Source organism: Chelonia mydas, chromosome 7, assembly GCF_015237465.2.
Source record: "Chelonia mydas isolate rCheMyd1 chromosome 7, rCheMyd1.pri.v2, whole genome shotgun sequence".
NCBI lineage: Eukaryota > Metazoa > Chordata > Testudines > Cheloniidae > Chelonia > Chelonia mydas.
In genome coordinates, this window is record NC_057853.1 from 73924316 (window position 1) to 73943961 (window position 19646).

Below are 19646 nucleotides of genomic sequence, written 5' to 3' on the forward strand. Positions count from 1 at the left end.
GGGACACTATTTACTGTTGGATCCTATGTTTGTATATAGGAACAAAGTGTGCATTTACACCAAACATCCATAAATATCAGGAGAACTGCAAGGCACAAGAGCAAAGGCTGAATACTTTCAGCCACTGAGAAAATGTGGGTAACTAGTGCTTTATGCCCCAATTCAGGAAACCACTTAAGCATGTGCTAAAGTTCTACTGGAACTTTATGCACTTATGTACTTTCCTGAATAGGAACAACAGTATTTTTTAACTTTATGGTCTTTGGAAGCAAACTCTAAAATCCTTCCTCTAGATAAGAAATCTTCAGAATTTTGGATAGATTTCATTTGAAAGTTTCTTAAAAAGTCTACTGCAGTGTCTCACTTTAAGCCAGTCGTTAGCACTCATGACCTGTGTTCCCTCTAAGCTGCACGGTTGGGCGGTCGCCTAGGAGAGATTCAAGTGCCATGCAGTTGATGAGCAGAGAGCACACATCCAGCAGCAGGTGTTCAGGTGCCCCTCCCCCCACTGCTCTGCAGCCACATTGCTCCTGCATCTGCTCCCAGGACCCTCCTGTTGGCTGGGCAGAGTGGGAGGTGGAGGGGGGTGCTGATGTCAGGGTGTCCCCCCCTTCCCTGTACTCCATCTCTGCAGAGCAGGGGGGAGGGAAAAGCCTGGCTCAGGACTCAGAGTTGCTGCAATCTGAACCAGTGCAGTCTGAGACTTCCCCAACAGCCAGTTCAGAGTCAGTCTCTCTCTCTCTCACACATACCCTTTCTATCTCTCCCCCTCCCTCCTGCCCATGTACCCCATCTCTGCAGAGCGGGGGAGGGGAGACAGAGCTCAGGAAAGAACAGGCAAGGTTTCAGTGAGTGCCTTACAGAGCACGAACGCGATCTTAAACTTCCTCACACAGTGTCTCTGGGTCACACACACATTTTCCACCACATACTTATATTGTTACTGCTTTGTACTTCCTGCAAAGCCATGCACATATTCTCTAATTTTATTCTTTGAAAGTGTGTTGTTTTAGTGTTTTGACTTGTCTATGCATTTCATAATTTTTATTTCTCTTACACTTAAATTTAATTCTTTGAGTAGTGAGTTCTAAAATGCCTAGCCTGTCCTGGCTGGAGTAATTATCCTTATGGTAACTTTCAAAAAAATATTTAGGTTTTTTTGTTTCTACTGGTGGCGCACATCTGCACATATCAAAATTTATTCCGCACATGGATGGAAAAAATTAGAGGGAGCATTGCTCAGAACTATTTCTTAGTCAGTTCCTTTCTGCTTTTTTTTGTATTTTTCTTTCCCTGCAAGCCATTTTACCCATCTTTGCCACTTTATTTTTATTGATATTCTTTTCGTCAAGTTTCATCCGTTGAAACTGATGAGATGTTAAGTGAATCAGATATTATCTCCTGCTATAAAACTGTTTAGACTGCTGAGAAAGTGAAGAAAAACATTACTGGGATGTTACAAGAAAGTTGAAAGTTCCAACTTTTGAATTTGTCAGTCTTTAAAAAGACTTCTCAGAATGCACACATACATGAATATACACTGTATACTCAGACTTATAGGCATACACATATTAGGTTAATCAGGGTCGGGGACAGTTTTGTTGTCCAATCTTTTTATATTAAAAAAAGAATTCCATAGGAAAACTTTATGCATTTCTCACCACTTCCCCCCATCTTGAGCTACAGTCAAAACAAAGCACTTTTTAAATTGTCACTACATCAAATTATCCCATTCTGCTTCTCATCTAGATTAATACCAGATTCTATCAGAGGTCACAATTTAAAATTTAGCTTTCCATTTTCTCTCGTTTTCAGATTTCTTTACTTTGAACAGCACTGAGGAAGAAAATTCCAAATGTCTTAGCTATAAAAGGATGACTCTTGTTTGAGGGGGAGACAAATCCAATAGTAACACACAGCTCTAGAAGCACAATTGTGGAGATTAAGCAACAGCACAGCTTCCTTTCTTCAGCATTGTAAGTTTTCACAGGGATGATTTACAGTGGAATAAAGGAAAGAGGCAAAGTGAATGTTGAGAGAACTGGATACTTAGAATTATTTATTTTATTTGTATTCACTAGCGCAACACAAAGGAAAGAATCTTTACATACAGGTTTTAAACTCAACTTTACAAGCAAATTCCAATATACAGTATTTTCTCTGAATTGGTTTTAAAAAAGAAATCTAAGAAAACCAACACTGTAGATATTAAGGAAATTTTTTGTAGCTAATACTCAATTTAAGACTTTAAATACCAACACTGGAGATTATATTGTTTTTATTGTGGTGCTTTAAGTAGGCAGTGAGCAGCTTTACCACAACAGTGACTGAAGTACTCTTGAATGTCCTTGATGGCATGATTGTAGATTATTATAGAACTCATGCCTACCAACATGATCATCTATTAAAATCCACTCTGCTTAGTGCTGGCCACTATGATGAGATGAAAAAGAATAGCTATGGAAGCCCAATTCAAGAGTGAATTTCCATTTTAATGGTATGAGAATGGTAAGAGTATTATGTGCTGTGCAAAAACTGAAACTTCCCCCACCCCACACATGCAATAAACCACTATATGGATGTCTTATGGTAATGACATGCAAATAACAAAATAAACCACTCAAATGGTATTCAAGTCTTCTACCTTCTTTACAATAAGTCAGCAGTTAAGACCAAAAATGGACTGCCTTTTACTGATCTATGACACAGTCTAACTGAACCTCCTTGCAGTCTGATTTTGAACTCTAAAATCATTTTTATATGAACTATGTGAAAAGACTTTCAGTGGCTATGGTAAATGATTACTTTCACCAACCCCCTGGGTTAGTATTGCATATGGTTCTTAACATCTCCACAATATACTCTAGGAACATTATTCTCCAAGGGCTAAATATTAGTCCCATGAAAGTTTTGCCATTGACTTAAAATGGGATTAAGGAAGTACCAGCTGGGGGAGAGGCAGGAGGTAGGGGAGGTCTGGAGTTGCATTGGTGTTAAAATTCCATGATTTAAAAAAATAAATAAATAAAATACACAATGAAAACTTGCTACACTATATGGATATTCTTACATGCTAGAGTGTACATTAATTCTGTCAGGTGATATAAAGATATCTTGGAAACAGCAACACTTGCAGGAGAATTAGGTTCAAACAAAAAAGCCACACACAAACAGGAGGCATTTAGATTATTTTAGGCACAACTCCAAGCAATAAAGCTCATTTAAAGTGCAATTTATTTTTTCTTCTCCTTTTGTGTTTTCACTTGTTAAAATACGCAACTTGTTTTGTTTCTGCTTTATACACATTATACTGAACAGTAGTTTAATACTTTTGTGAGTACTGCACAAAATGTCAGACCTGAAATGGATGAAAGTCAGCAATAACCCATTTTAGAAACCTAAAAAAAGTTCAGATACATCTAACCCTTTATTTTATTCATTTAGAATCATCGACACCAGTACAGATGAAAGAGCTCCATCTTTAAATAAGGTTGTTTCTTCCATTTCAGACTTCGAGTTCCATACAACACCAGCACTTTTTTCCCTTTCACTGGAGTGAGACTTCACTTTCACCTCATTACCTCTTTCAGTTCATCAACTAACCAGCTTTACCGCACACTCTGGACTTTCTATACATACATTGGAACCATCCTTGGTAAAGGCATGATAATAGCAGAAATATGTTCTTGTGTTTAGGTGAATGAATGTTTAGCAGAGTTTCAAGTCAACACAACTACAATTTAGATTAGCAGCATGGTCTTGTACATATAGCAACTCTGCTACCCATGGCTCCATTTCTTATTTACTAGTCTGTTAGGATAAAACAGGAAGTGTGAATAAGTGCATGTGTGTGTATATATATATTTTCACATCAAGGAATAGGTCACTAAAGTTTCTATACACCCAGGAAGAACCACTTGTTTTTTTGCAAAAAAAATCTGATCTTAAAAACCGTTTTGTATTTCTATGAAAAACTTGATGGGCTCTTTTCTTTGTAACTTAATCAGTAAAGGTGCAGATTTAAAAAAATCAACATTTATTTTACTATCTCTTTAAAAGTAAATCAGACTGGTGGAAACTTGGGGCAGAGCGGGGGGAGATGGGAATAAGAGAACCCACTCTGAAATCTCTCTACACCGACAGCATTCCTTTAAATGAAAATAGTCTCTCCTTAGACAAACTGTAGAAAATTAAAAATAAAATCACCTTCCTTTTAAGGAAAGTCAGCTTTCAAAATTTCCATAAAAATCTATACAGACCTGAAAATGAACCAAGAACCTGACCATTTCATCAGCAGTTTTCAAACTCTGGAGAAACACAGCCTACTGTCAGGAGTTAATTTTACAAATACATACAAAATCAGTTTTATTTACTCCTCAAATATTAAGGCCTACTCTGCTTCTGGACAGCAAACAGGATACTCAGGGCCTTTCTAGAAGGAAAAAAACGTAATTATAACAGTAGTCTTGTGCTTAGACTTATTTTGATCGATTTATATAACAGCTACTGAATATTAATGCTAAGTAGATTTTTTTTTATATGAATTAACAAAAAACATGGTTCGGTTTTATTTCAGAACTGCATAACTAGATGTGAAATGAACAGATTAAACTAAGTGTACTTACGGATTTCTTTCACCTCACTGCTGATTAAAAGAGAACAATGTGAGCACTTTGCATTGTTCATGTGTCATCTATTCAAAAGTTTAGGTCACTTGTTTTTTCATTGGGAATAGCCATTCTTGGCGGGGCAAAATTTATTATTGAAGGTTCCTGTGGATGTATACATACACAATATATGGAAAAGTGTACTATAATACACCTTCCTTCAGCAAAGGCCTAGAATAGTGTTACTGTGTCTTGTTTCTCTGTTTTATTACACACAGGAGACTAAGTTTTTTGAAAATACTAATTCTGACAGTATTCTGCTACCTGAGTGTCAGGTACATATAAGCTGAAGAAAACAAGATACTACGATTGTGTGGGATACAAGGGTAAATTTTTGGAACACTTTGCTGGATATGCACTTACTCAATCCATAGCGTGTGCATTTACAAACTTTATGCCCCCACAGTTGCCACCTGACAAATATTTGAAGACCACCTTCAGAGAGAATACCTTCCCAGAGAGAGCAGAAATATCTTTCCTTATTTTATTTCCCCACCGAGTTCCTTCCCATGAGAAAAAAAAAAAAAAGTACCCTTCTCTGAAATACTCAGAGTACCAGCTCTGATTATGACATCATAGGATTGCTCAAAGCAAAGCTGCGGGTTTTAGTAAAAAGTAGTTTAAAAAAAATATGTAAAATAATTTCAAAACCCTACATATATGCCCAAGTTTTGTGCAAACATTTCAAGTCTGATTCTTCAGAGTCTTCCAATAGTAAAGAGGAAGTCAATAAATATAAAAGTACAATAAAGTTAAAAGTTCTTAATTAAAATGTATGTTGTGAAACTCTCAGCACAGGTGTCATGGACCCCGTATCCCCAAGGCTCATTATACACCATCTCAAAAGCACCTGCATTAGCAGGTTTTTGCACAAGTATCCTTAGCGCACTGTTTCAAAAATTTACCCAATGTCTATTAAATAACACAAAAGCATACTACAATGCATGGATGGATTGATATTTCTGTGCAATAAGAGCCCTTTCACCCTGTGAGATCTGCTTGCCATCCATGAATGGTGAAGATGAGCTCAAAAGCAAATAGAGCAACATTCTGATACCTGTAGGAAAACAAATCTAGATTAAAACAACATTAAATACATGTCGCTAGAGTCATGAGATAATTTTGATAAATACAAAGACTTTGCATAGGCCTGTGGAATACAGAGTAAATTATGGCCAGGAAAAAAATATGCTAATAGATTAGGTCTCTATTATTTTCCACTGCTATAAACCTAACTGGTAGTCAGAACCGAAAGATTAGATTGAATAGTGATTTCCCTGTCTGATAGTCCAAATCAATAAAAACAAGAAATGATTTCTGCAAGCAACTTGCCCTCCTCAAATGCCTAGTGAAGCACCCTGGAAAAGTGTTTAGTGGTCATCACAGGCTTCAGCATTTGTTAAGTATTAAGAGAGACAGAAGAGTAATGTAATCAAGTTGCTAATGCAGGCCACAGGTACAGTTAAGTATAAACCATTATGTTCTCTTAAGAGAAGTTGCACAGGTTTTGATAGCATCAACTTCCAAACACGTCAGATTGGAATAGGCAAATATTAATGATAAATTCCACTTTTAATATTCATTCAGGATTTGGATAACAAAGCCATAATTAAAGTAGTCAATATGTGGTAAGCAATTGATGTACGATTCATTCCAATGAGACATGCATACGGATGTCATGTTTTTAATGTGTCTTTGGTTTAGGGAGGCGGGAATGCCGATTAGAGGCCAAGCTATCCCCAGAACGCAAACCGGTATTCTGATTTTGCACATTTTCCTTTCGTTGTGCCAGTGGCCTTGGGATGTTAGTCTTGGAATGGGAGTTCTGAGGTTCTGGAGATATAAGCATTGGGCTGCTTATTTGTTTAGATTTAACAAAGGAAATAGTTGGTGGGCGAAGTTTAGAAATTCTCTGACTCGGTTTACTCTTTAGGTGTGTCTGACTAGATGTTGGTTGTAGCTGTGTTGCACTACTTGGTGGTGGTAGCTCAGCCTTGGAAGCTGTGGAGCAGTTTGGGGATGACGCAGTATTGGCTACTGTAGGAGGCACTAAAGCATTCTGGTTTGGGGGCTCTGAAGCTCTTAAAGTCTTTGGCTGAGAAGCCTGGTTTGGGGATGAAGGTTGACTTTTCACAGCTAACTTAGTCTGCACATCTCTAGCATCCATTTGAGTAGGTGTCTGAAAAGAAGGAAGAAGAGACTGTAGTGTACTATCTTCATTACTAGCCAGCTCTTCAGGTTCTTTAGCACTCTTTTTAACCTTCAAATTCTCCTCAAAAGGTTCATTCTCATTCAGGTCCTTTATATTTAAACGTTTACTCAGTAAAATGTTCAACTCATTCAGGCTATTTGTGTGAGAGCCATTTGCAGCATTTTGATTGGGATGATCGTTTTCATGCAGGCCCTGTTTGGGGTATTCACTGTGGGCCTCGATATGTGGTGTTTTTATTAATTTTCCCTGGGCGAGGACTGTGGAACTGGGAAGGCTGCTGGAAGGCTGTAGTACTTGAGGCTGTTAAAAAGAAAATACATTAACATATTAGACTAGGGAAATGTATATAGTTAACATTTTAAACTCAAGATGTGCTGATCTGGTGCTTGACGCTTACATATTTAGTTTTTGTGTTAAGCAGTTAACTTCGTCAAAACAGGATCCATGGGATACATATAAGTGGAACTGGTAAATTATGCACAAAAAAAATTATGCCAGCACTAAAATATACATCTCAAAATAAAATGAAAGACAATGAGAGAAACTTATTGATTGATTTAAAGCAAAGAATATAAAAAAGATTTTGTCAACTAACAATTATATGTTTTGTCCTTTAATTGTATTGCACTGCAGTAACAGAGCCGTGTCTGAGTACTGGTAAATTCAGATGCAAATGCCTTGAATAGCTAATAAAATTTGTGAGATTACATCTATTTTATCTTCTGCCCCATGCACATTCCAATTAGCTATCCCAAGCCTTTCATCAATTTTAAGCATTTTTAAGAGTAGGTAAGGACTTTACTGGACAAATTTGTGTTGGAAGTGCATTCTAAAGACACCACTTCTATAGATTTAATTTTCTTGGTGAGCTGAGGACAGAAGACTTGACATAAAGCTTGTCCTAATTAGGTTATTGACTAAATTTATATAGCTATTTCATCCTAAAGTCCATTCAAATGAGCTGGTGGAGATGCACCGTGTAGTGTCTTTCTAGGGACTGTACTGCATTCACCACCAGATAAGCATGGTTTAATGAAGAGAGTACATTTTGTCTGAAAGGAGATTCTAGTATTATAAACAAAAGAATCGCCAGTACCTCTTCCGGGTCATTTCTATTTTCCCTTTGCTCTTCCCTGTAAAAAGACTTCAAAGATTAATGTGGCATTTTGCTCTTTAAACTAAACTCTTCTGCATGGAAACCAACAAAAACCTCATCAACCTTGAGTTTGTACACTGATTTTGAAAGAATTGCTCAAGATTCTGTAATTCATAGCATTTCCCCCCCCAACAAAACCTACCATACTGCACTTGAACTATTAAAATTCAACATTTGATTTGGATAATTTTCTATTTTTCCTTTTTAAAAGATGAACTACAGTCAAATCTAATTTTGAAGATGGCTTAAACAGAGAAGCAGAAAATCATTCTTCCAAAACACACTTGTTTTTGTCTGATTCTATGTACATAACATGTAGTAATAGTGTCATGCACTATTACAATAAATCATTAAAGCAGGAGCAACATTTCTCATTAGGCTACCTTGACTGAATTTTTTCACCATTATTACACTGAAGAGGAGGATTATTTTGGGGGTTTTGCCTTTATTTTTAATACTTGCTCAAACCAAGTAAACGCATTGCAAAGAGCAGTTCAGATTGCTACCCAGATTAACAAGTACCTCAGCTTCCATCGGCTTTCTGACATGTACCTGGTATGCTCACTCTTCAATGGGGTACAGAGTACCTCCACTATAGTTTTCCATAAAGAGCAAATTTAAGGAAAAATAGATCAGGAGAATTTACTAATCTAATTCTGATTTACTGGAGATTTTTCCTTTGGATTCGCCAACTCCTCCTTTAGCCAAGGGCAAGTTAGAGATTGGACCAGTGACAACAATGACTGACAAAGAGATAAGTGCAGACACACTGAACACAGTGAAAACTGGTGCTTTTATAAAGAAGAAAAGTGTGACAAATTGGAGAGATGAAGAGTGTCAAAACATTACTTTCATAGTAAATTATTTTTCCCTCCACTGATTATCACCACCAAACTTCAGAGGAGTGTGGTAAACTTCGGCATTTCCTTTTCTACCAAGCAATTCTACTACAGATACAAAAAGAACGTTTAATAAGCTATTAGCAATTTTTAAATACACAAATTAAAGCTTAAAGAATAAATCCTGGCAAATCTGTCAATTTTTCAATCTTAGTGTAACGGATATGGATAGTACCTGTACCTCAAACTAAAACCTGTTATGCCAAAGAAGACTTGCACAACAAAGAGGGGATGATGTTAGCCCAAATAATTCACTGTTTTGAGAACCCACTTATAAATTCTAAAAAACTGTTGAGAAAATTCTTGAGCACAGACACAATCAGTCAGAATAGAACCATTCACAATGCATGTGTGCTGAATAAAGAACCAAAATACTTGAACAAAATTAAGATTTTCTAATCCAATTTAGAAAAAACAAATATGAAGATTATTTTTATGGCACAAAATACGTTTTCAATGTCTATCATACACAAACAGCTGTTCAAAGTTTTTCCCCATTTTTGGTCATAAAGGAAATAAAACTAAAGATATTATGTATGAACATTAAATTACATATGTAGCTATGTGCTAAACTACTCCAAAAATAATTGAGTCAAATTTTAATCAAAAAGTTTAGTCTATGAAATGTAACACAGTGAAAGAGACAACCTTCATCCCCCACAATGTGTGTAAGTATATCTGAAATACTAGTTAGAAACTGACCTTTTATTTATGCTATATCGGGGCTGCCATTTTATAAAATAGCACAAAAATATTGCTTAAATTGAGTAATGGCGTGGTAAGCACTTGCATTTGGTATTACAGAAATTGCATAGAAGATATTAGCCAAATGCATAGAGGCATACATACCTAAGACATCTTTCATAACCAAAAGATGCCAACAGTTGACCCAAAAGTGGAAAGCAGCATTTGATCTTCTCAGCAAACTATGAATCTTATGACACAGCTTTGACATCTTCCAGTAAATTTTCAAGTACTAAAAATGTGGCCCCCTGTTTAAAATGAGTCACAAGGAGCCTAACACTGATCTCACAAATATGACTTCAGTGGTTAATCCTGATTTATACCACTGGAAGATCAGAATAAGACTGAAATCAGCAACAAACAGTTCATCACAGAAGGGGAGGTTACTTATCTGTAGCTGGAGATTCTTCAAGATGTGGTCCCTATCTGTATTCCACTGATAGTTATGCACCTGCACCGTTCACCTGGAGCCAGAGCTTTTCAAAGTAGTATCATAGAATCATAGAATATCAGGGTTGGAAGGGACCCCAGAAGGTCATCTAGTCCAACCCCCTGCTCAAAGCAGGACCAATTCCCAGTTAAATCATCCCAGCCAGGGCTTTGTCAAGCCTGACCTTAAAAACCTCTAAGGAAGGAGATTCTACCACCTCCCTAGGTAACGCATTCCAGTGTTTCACCACCCTCTTAGTGAAAAAGTTTTTCCTAATATCCAATCTAAACCTCCCCCATTGCAACTTGAGACCATTACTCCTCGTTCTGTCATCTGCTACCATTGAGAACAGTCTAGAGCCATCCTCTTTGGAACCCCCTTTCAGGTAGTTGAAAGCAGCTATCAAATCCCCCCTCATTCTTCTCTTCTGCAGACTAAACAATCCCAGCTCCCTCAGCCTCTCCTCATAAGTCATGTGCTCTAGACCCCTAATCATTTTTGTTGCCCTTCGCTGGACTCTCTCCAATTTATCCACGTCCTTCTTGTAGTGTGGGGCCCAAAACTGGACACAGTACTCCAGATGAGGCCTCACCAGTGTCGAATATAGGAGAACGATCACGTCCCTCGATCTGCTCGCTATGCCCCTACTTATACATCCCAAAATGCCATTGGCCTTCTTGGCAACAAGGGCACACTGCTGACTCATATCCAGCTTCTCGTCCACTGTCACCCCTAGGTCCTTTTCCGCAGAACTGCTGCCTAGCCATTCGGTCCCTAGTCTGTAGCGGTGCATTGGATTCTTCCATCCTAAGTGCAGGACCCTGCACTTATCCTTATTGAACCTCATCAGATTTCTTTTGGCCCAATCCTCCAATTTGTCTAGGTCCTTCTGTATCCTATCCCTCCCCTCCAGCATATCTAAAGCCCTGGCTGGGATGATTTAACTGGGACTTGGTCCTGCTTTGAGCAGGGGGTTGGACTAGATGACCTTCTGGGGTCCCTTCCAACCCTGATATTCTATGATTCTATGATTCTATGATTCTACCACTCCTCCCAGTTTAGTATCATCCGCAAATTTGCTGAGAGTGCAATCCACACCATCCTCCAGATCATTTATGAAGGTATTGAACAAAACCGGCCCCAGGACCGACCCCTGGGGCACTCCACTTGACACCGGCTGCCAACTAGACATGGAGCCATTGATCACTACCCGTTGAGCCCGACAATCTAGCCAGCTTTCTACCCATCTTATAGTGCATTCATCCAGCCCATACTTCCTTAACTTGCTGACAAGAATACTGTGGGAGACCGTGTCAAAAGCTTTGCTAAAGTCAAGAAACAATACATCCACTGCTTTCCCTTCATCCACAGAACCAGTAATCTCATCATAAAAGGCAATTAGATAAGTCAGGCATGACCTTCCCTTGGTGAATCCATGCTGACTGTTCCTGATCACTTTCCTCTCATGTAAGTGCTTCAGGATTGATTCTTTGAGGACCTGCTCCATGATTTTTCCAGGGACTGAGGTGAGGCTGACTGGCCTGTAGTTCCCAGGATCCTCCTTCTTCCCTTTTTTAAAGATTGGCACTACATTAGCCTTTTTCCAGTCATCCGGGACTTCCCCCGTTCGCCACGAGTTTTCAAAGATAATGGCCAAGGGCTCTGCAATCACAGCCGCCAATTCCTTCAGCACTCTCGGATGCAACTCGTCCGGCCCCATGGACTTGTGCACGTCCAGCTTTTCTAAATAGTCCCTAACCACCTCTATCTCCACAGAGGGCTGGCCATCTCTTCCCCATTTTGTGATGCCCAGCGCAGCAGTCTGGGAGCTGACCTTGTTAGTGAAAACAGAGGCAAAAAAAGCATTGAGTACATTAGCTTTTTCCACATCCTCTGTCACTAGGTTGCCTCCCTCATTCAGTAAGGGGCCCACACTTTCCTTGGCTTTCTTCTTGTTGCCAACATACCTGAAGAAACCCTTCTTGTTACTCTTGACATCTCTTGCTAGCTGCAGCTCCAGGTGCGATTTGGCCCTCCTGATATCTTTCCTACATGCCCGAGCAATATTTTTATACTCTTCCCTGGTCATATGTCCAACCTTCCACTTCTTGTAAGCTTCTTTTTTATGTTTAAGATCCGCTAGGATTTCACCATTAAGCCAAGCTGGTCGCCTGCCATATTTACTATTCTTTCGACTCATCGGGATGGTTCGTCCCTGTAACCTCAACAGGGATTCCTTGAAATACAGCCAGCTCTCCTGGACTCCCTTCCCCTTCATGTTAGTCCCCCAGGGGATCCTGGCCATCTGTTCCCTGAGGGAGTCGAAGTCTGCTTTCCTGAAGTCCAGGGTCCGTATACTGCTGCTTACCTTTTTTCCCTGCGTCAGGATCCTGAACTCAACCAACTCATGGTCACTGCCTCCCAGATTCCCATCCACTTTTGCTTCCCCCACTAATTCTACCCGGTTTGTGAGCAGCAGGTCAAGAAAAGCGCCCCCCCTAGTTGGCTCCCCTAGCACTTGCGCCAGGAAATTGTCCCCTACGCTTTCCAAAAACTTCCTGGATTGTCTATGCACCGCTGTATTGCTCTCCCAGCAGATATCAGGAAAATTAAAGTCACCCATGAGAATCAGGGCATGCGATCTAGTAGCTTCCGTGAGTTGCCGGAAGAAAGCCTCATCCACCTCACCCCCCTGGTCCGGTGGTCTATAGCAGACTCCCACCACTACATCACTCTTGTTGCACACACTTCTAAACTTAATCCAGAGACACTCAGGTTTTTCCACAGTTTCGTACCGGAGCTCTGAGCAGTCATACTGCTCCCTTACATACAGTGCTACTTCCCCACCTTTTCTGCCCTGCCTGTCCTTCCTGAACAGTTTATAACCATCCATGACTGTACTCCAGTCATGTGAGTTATCCCACCAAGTCTCTGTTATTCCAATCACGTCATAGTTCCTTGACATCACCAGGACCTCCAGTTCTCCCTGCTTGTTTCCAAGGCTTTGTGCATTTGTATATAAGTACTTGAGATAACCTGTTGATCGCCCCTCATTCCCAGTATGAGGCAGGAGCCCTCCCCTCACAGACATTCCTGCCTGTGCTTCCTCCCGGTATCCCGCTTTCCCACTTACCTCAGGGCTTTGGTCTCCTTCCCCCGGTGAACCTAGTTTAAAGCCCTCCTCACTAGGTTAGCCAGCCTGCTGGCAACGATGCTCTTCCCTCTCTTCGTAAGATGGAGCCCGTCTCTGCCCAGCACTCCTCCTTCATGGAACACCATCCCATGGTCAAAGAATCCAAAGCCTTCTCTCCGACACCACCTGCGTAGCCATTCGTTGACTTCCATGATTCGACGGTCCCTACCCAGGCCTTTTCCTTCCACGGGGAGGATGGACGAGACCACCACTTGCGCCTCCAACTCCTTTATCCTTCTTCCCAGAGCCACGTAGTCCGCAGTGATCCGCTCAAGGTCATTCTTGGCAGTATCATTGGTGCCCACGTGGAGAAGCAGGAAGGGGTAGCGATCCGAGGGCTTGATGAGTCTCAGCAGTCTCTCCGTCACATCGCGAATCTTAGCCCCTGGCAAGCAGCAGACTTCTCGGTTTTCCCGGTCAGGGCGGCAGATAGATGACTCAGTCCCCCGGAGGGGAGAGTCCCCGACCACCACCACCCGCCTTCTCCTCTTGGGAGTGGTGGTCGTGGAACCCCCAACCTCAGGACATCGCATCTCATGCCTTCCAACCAGTAGTGTCCGTCGATCTGGACACGCACCCTTGCATTGCCTTATGGTTTCACTGAGGTGATAAACGGCGGGGCGGACTACCAGCATCTCCAGTTCCTTCTCCACAGCAGGTCTACTAGATCCACAGCACAGAAGGAGGGTGAATCTGGAATACCAATAGGGACCATACATCTCAAAGAACCTCCAGTTACAGGTCAGTAACCTCTCATTCTTTTTCAAGGATGGTCCCTATTGTACTCCACTGAGTGTGATTAACAAAGTAGTACTTAGCTAGGAGAAGGGTGTGAGGAACATGACAGAACTGTGGAACGGAGAACCAGTGCGCCAAAGGAGGCATCCATTGCAGAATCATGCACTAGAGCATAATGAGAAAAAAAGGTGTGTACTGAACTCCACGTGGCTGCCTTACAAATGTCCACAATGGGTACATCATAGAGTGCAACAGTAGTTTATGCCTGCACTCTTGTAGAATGGGTCTGTATCCCATCTGGTGGGTACAGTCCTGATAGTTGATAGGAGCGTAAAGCACCCTGAAATCCACTTTGAGATTCTCTGGGTGGAGATGGCCTGCCTAAATGTCTCTGCCACGGCCACTAATAGCTTAGGAGACATCCAGAAGGGCTTCATCTGCTCTAGGTAAAAGGCCAGGGCCCTACAGACACTGAGGAAGTGAAGCTGCTGTTCCTCATTTGAGGCATGTGGTTTGGGAAAAGAGGTTGGCAAATGTATGGGTTGGTTGAGGTGGAAGCAGGAAACCACTTCTGGTAGAAATTTGTGATGAAACCACAGCAAAACTTTATCCTTATAAAACATGGTGAAAGAGGGGGGTTACCATCACAGCTCCCAGTTTGCCAGCCCTCCTGCAGACTAGGAAAGCAACCTTTATGGAAAGAAGAGAAAGGGAGCAGGAGGCTAGGAGTTCAAAGGGAGAGTTAATTAATGACGTAAAGAGTAGGTTGAGGTCCCTCTGTGGAGCAATAGTCTGGATTGGGAGGCTTTTACATACCAGGCCCTTCCAGAAACAGGAAGTCAAAGGGTGGGTTAAAACTGAAAGACCCTCCACCAGAGGATGGAAAGCGCTAATATGCACCCTGCTGGAGTTGAGAGCAAGTCCTGATGCCTTCAGGTAGAGGAAATAGTCCAAGACCATTGGCATCCCAATGCTCTTGGACAATACCTTTCTGCTGGGCAGGAGATGAAGTGTTCCCACTTAGCTCAGTAGATCATCTTGTGTAGTCTGTCCTGTTATTGGAGAGGACCTCACACACTGCCAATGAACATTCTTGTGCCAGCGGACGTGTCCATCCAAAAAAACAGGCTGTCAGGTGAAGCATCTGTGGATTGGGGTGTCTGAGTGTCGTTGTGTTGTGTGAGCAATTCCAGAACGTTAGGAGCAGTAGTAAAAGATGTTTCAATATGCAGAGAAGCAGAGTTGGAGAGGCCAGAATGGAGTGATCAGGATGACAGTCACCCTCTCCCTCAGAGTTTGTGTAGGATTCGTATCATGAGTGGTAGAGGAGGGAAGGCATAGTTCACCTGGTTCGACCAGTTGATGACCAGCGTGTCAACAGTTCTGAATGCACTTGATGCTGGTGTGAGATTCAAAGAGGTTCCTGACTGAAGTTCCCCATTGACCAAAAATGTCCACAATGACAGTGTCGTGCAGTTCCCATCATAGTCGGTTGCAAAGTTCCTGCTGAGAGCATAAGCAATCCGCTTCGGGGTCCCTAGTAGGTAAGCCGCTGACAAGAGGATACAGTGTGCAACACGCCATTTCCAGAGGTGCATTGCTTCTGAGCCCAGCACTGAGGACCTTGTGCCTCCTTGTTTGCTTATGTAGTGGTGTTATACAACATGACAAGAGTGGATGGATGGTAACGCGTGGCATGCCTTGCGTATTGCCTCAAGTTCCAGCATGCTGATGCATATCCTGGTTTCTCGAGCGGGCCAAGTTCCTTGTGTCGGGTTCTTCCATGTTGTGCTCTCCAGTACATTGAGTGAGGCATCTGTTATGACTGTCATGCTTGGTGAGGATGGAAGGAAGGGCATTCCGGAGCAGACTTGGAGAGGGAGGCGACCTTTGGAGGTGAGAACGATGTCCATGGGTTGGTGCATGGGGGAGTAGGCTCCTTGCAGTCATAGTTGTAGACAGCGGAAGTACAGATGAGCAAAGGCCATGACATATGTTCATGCTGCCATGTGGTAGAGGAGGGAAAGACAAGTTCTGGCTGAGACAGAGGGGCTGGATGTCACTGAAGTGATCAGGTCCAGTAGACTTTGGAACCCCTCTTTCGGCAGGTAAGTGCATGTGGAGGCCACATCGATGCATGTCCAATGAACTCCAGGGATCATGTAGGGTGAAAAGTTAATTTTTTTTTTTGATGTTCAAACTCACCCCTAGAACTGGGAGGTCGATTCCCCAACTTCCTTTCTGGATCGCGCGACCAGTAGTCAGTCATTCAGGTAAGGGAAGACAAGGACTCCTTGCCATTGGAGGTGAACCACTACCATGAAGAAAACTTTTGTGAAGACTCGTGGACCAGTGGTGAGTCCAAATGGGAGGGCCCTGTATTAGAAGTGTCGCAGCCCCACCATGAATATTAGGCACCATCTGTGGGTTGAGTGGATGTTGATGTTGAAGTAAGCGTCCTGTGTATTGAGAGCTGTAAAACAATGGCCATGAGCGGGACTCCCTGGAACTTCAGTTTGCAAATGGAACAGTTGATGTATTGGAGATCCAAGATAGGTCTCCATCCTTTTTTCTTGGGCACCAGGAAATATCTGGAATTGAACCCTGTGCCCTGAAAGGCTGCAGGGACTGGTTCCACTGCTCCTCTCTGCAGGAGGGAGTCCACCTCTAGGGTAAGAATACTGTCGTGAGAGCGAGCCCTGAAACAGGCTTTGGGCAGGGGCCATGGAGAAAGTAGCACTGTAAACTCGATTGTATAGCCATGTCGAACAACATCCAGGACCCACTTGTCTGTTATCGCACTACATGTTGGTAGAAAGAGTTTGAGACAGCCCCCAAAGTCAATGGTTGGCAAAAGTGTTGTGATGCAAAGTGGCTGACGGCTCTGTAGAGCAGTGTTCTCAACCTGCAGCCCATGGGCCACTTGCCGCCCAATCAGCACAGAGCTGCGGCCCATGTGTCATCCTCAGGGCAATGCAAGTAGTATTGGATGCAGCCCACATTGATAAATGGATTGAGAACCACTGCTCTAGATGCACTCAGAAATATTGTTTATGCAAAGACTAGGTGTGCTGCATGGAGGGCTGCACCAGCAGACCAGGTGGACGAGCCCTGTGGACCTTCGGGCGCTTCTATGGAGGTTTATAGGCTTGTTGGTGGCAGAAATGGAGAGTTCTACAGCATCCTGCAGTCAGTAAAATTTTCATTTTGGTGCTGGCGTATATATACACCTAGAGATTGTGGTGTGGCTCTAGAGTGTCTTTCAGGGACCGTAAGGAATCATTCATCTTCTAGTTGAAGAGGTCCTCTTCAAAAGGGAGGTCCTTAGTAGTGCTCTGTACCTTTCTAGGGAAGCCTGAGGTATGTAGCCAGGATTCTCTCTTCATGACTATTCCAGTCACCATTGTATGTGAAGACAGGTTCGCAGAATCAACTGCAGCCTGAAGTATAGTCCTGGAGACCAACTTGCCCTCCTCCAAAATAGCCTAGAAATGGGCATGATCCTACTGCGGTAGTTTACCTGTAAAATCTGCCATCTGCCCATAGTTCAAAAAGTCATATTTGGCCATCAGTGCTAGGTAGTTCAAGACACAGAACTGGAAGCTGGCTGAGGTAAAGACCTTTTTACCATGAGAAATAGTCTCTTGCCCTCCTTGTCCGAGGGAGTGAAGCATGGATGCTCGTGCCTGGCCTGCTCCATAGCAACCTGGATCACCAAGGAATTAGGCAAAGGGTGGGAGAACAGAAACTCAGATCCCTCTTCTACCCCCTTCGGGGTGGGGGTGCATGTGTCCGTGGTGTGCCATTTGGAGAATGGTGTTGTTGATCAGTAGGGCTACTCTGTGCGGTTCCGGTGCATGCAAGATGTATAGTAGTTGGTGCGGATTGTCCTGCACCTCCTCCAGTGGTGGAGGTGACACAAACTACTAAAGAATCAGTAAAATCTGAACTATATACAAGAATAAAAACAGTTTTTCAGGAAAGTTTGGAAAGCAGAAGCTCTGACTTGGACATTGTGGTGGTGAGAAGAAACTGAAGATGCAGTCGGTCCACCATCCCTTTAGCACTTCGGGTGAAACCACGAGGCAATGCAAAGGCATATGCATGGACCAAAGCCCTCTACTACTCCAGATGCACGCACCTAATCTTCAGTGGAATACAATAGAGATTATCGTTCAAAGGAGAATGACAACTTCACTGAGAATTTTCAGTCAGGGAACATTCAAACATATATGAATACAAGTGTGTGTGTATTTTAAAAAGTTAAGATATATCCAGTACTACAAATAGTAATGCTTAACTTTACTCAGTAGATTGATTTATCTAGTTAAAAAGTGAGCATCACATTTAATCTTTTAATACAGGTACTGGTAGTGCAATGACCAGTTAGGCCAGAGGAAAGGAGAGAGATACCAGGTTGAATTAACGTTAGGGTAATTGAAAGCGATGTTATGGGGCAGCCAAAATATTTACATATCACTTTGTAATCATCTGGCTTCCACAGCAACTACACTGTTCCAGTCCAAAATTGCTTCTTTTGTGCCAAATTAAGAAGAGTATACCTTAGGCTTCATCCAAAATTCAGCAACCATTATAAACAACAGATGATGGGTTCTATTTATGCATTTATTTTACTGATACCTGATGGAATTTTAACCGGATGTCACCTACTCAGATCAAAGTGTGTTAACATTCAAGATAGTGTGTAAGAAAACAAAGTATATATAAAGGGGGGGGGAAGCTACTTTGGAAAGGAGTTAAGTATTGTCACAACATGTTTGTCAGTGCCAACCTATATTTTCTATATTAGTATTTTGTTCCTTTGTAGTATACTCATTTCCCCCCTCTGTTTATATGAAATTAGTAATAGACTGTGATTAAGCAATTAGCTATGAGAAGTCTAGTTCCAGTCTCCCAATGAAAAATGAACAAGAAAAAAATCCAATGTCCTATCCCTTAGCAATAATAGTGTTTTACTGTATGGAACGCATTCAGAAGCTTTTCATTGCTCTATATGATCGCAAATACTGTAGTCTATTTCAGGTAGTGATTTATCATGACCAAGTGAAGAGGATTATACTAATAGGCTTTATATTTGTTTGATGGAGGGAGGGATAGCTCAGTGGTTTGAGCACTGGCCTGCTAAACCCAGGGTTGAGAGTTCAATCCTTGAGGGGGCTATTTAGGGATCTGGGGAAAAAATTGGGGATTGGTCCTGCTTTGAGCAAGGGGTTGGACTAGATGACCTCCTAAGGTCCCTTCCAACCCTAATATTCTATGATTCTATGATGTACAGAGTGGCCAAGTGCATAGATATTTAATTACTACTTTATTTTAGGTTCCTATGAATGTAGTAAAATTACCATGTAACTGAAGAAAGTCAGTTCTCAAAACTTCAAGTACAAGAATGTGCACACATTCCACTTATAACAACAAAAGTGAAAGACTTATTTCTGTAATGGCAAGAGTGTCTAGAATTTTGCACCCATCTGTGCATTGTTAGGTGCTCCAATTACAAATGATTAAATGCAATCCCCGCCACAGTAGCAAAAACCTATAAAGCACAATTACTCTTAACTCTTCCAGAAGAAATCTGGGTGGTGTCAC

At 41.8% G+C, this 19646-nt stretch overlaps 1 protein-coding gene across 7 annotated transcripts in view; it reads right to left on the reverse strand.

Annotated features, from left to right (window-relative positions):
* Positions 1-2489: 2489 nt before the first annotated feature.
* The window catches only part of CCSER2 (coiled-coil serine rich protein 2), a 132647-nt gene continuing 115490 nt past the window's right edge, over positions 2490-19646 (reverse strand). For all 7 annotated transcript variants that reach the window (XM_037904474.2, XM_037904472.2, XM_043551365.1 and 4 more), the window contains one exon: positions 2490-7179. In XM_037904474.2, coding sequence (XP_037760402.1) covers positions 7085-7179 — 95 coding nt within the window. In that variant the 3' untranslated portion in view covers positions 2490-7084. The remainder of the gene's footprint in view (positions 7180-19646) is intronic.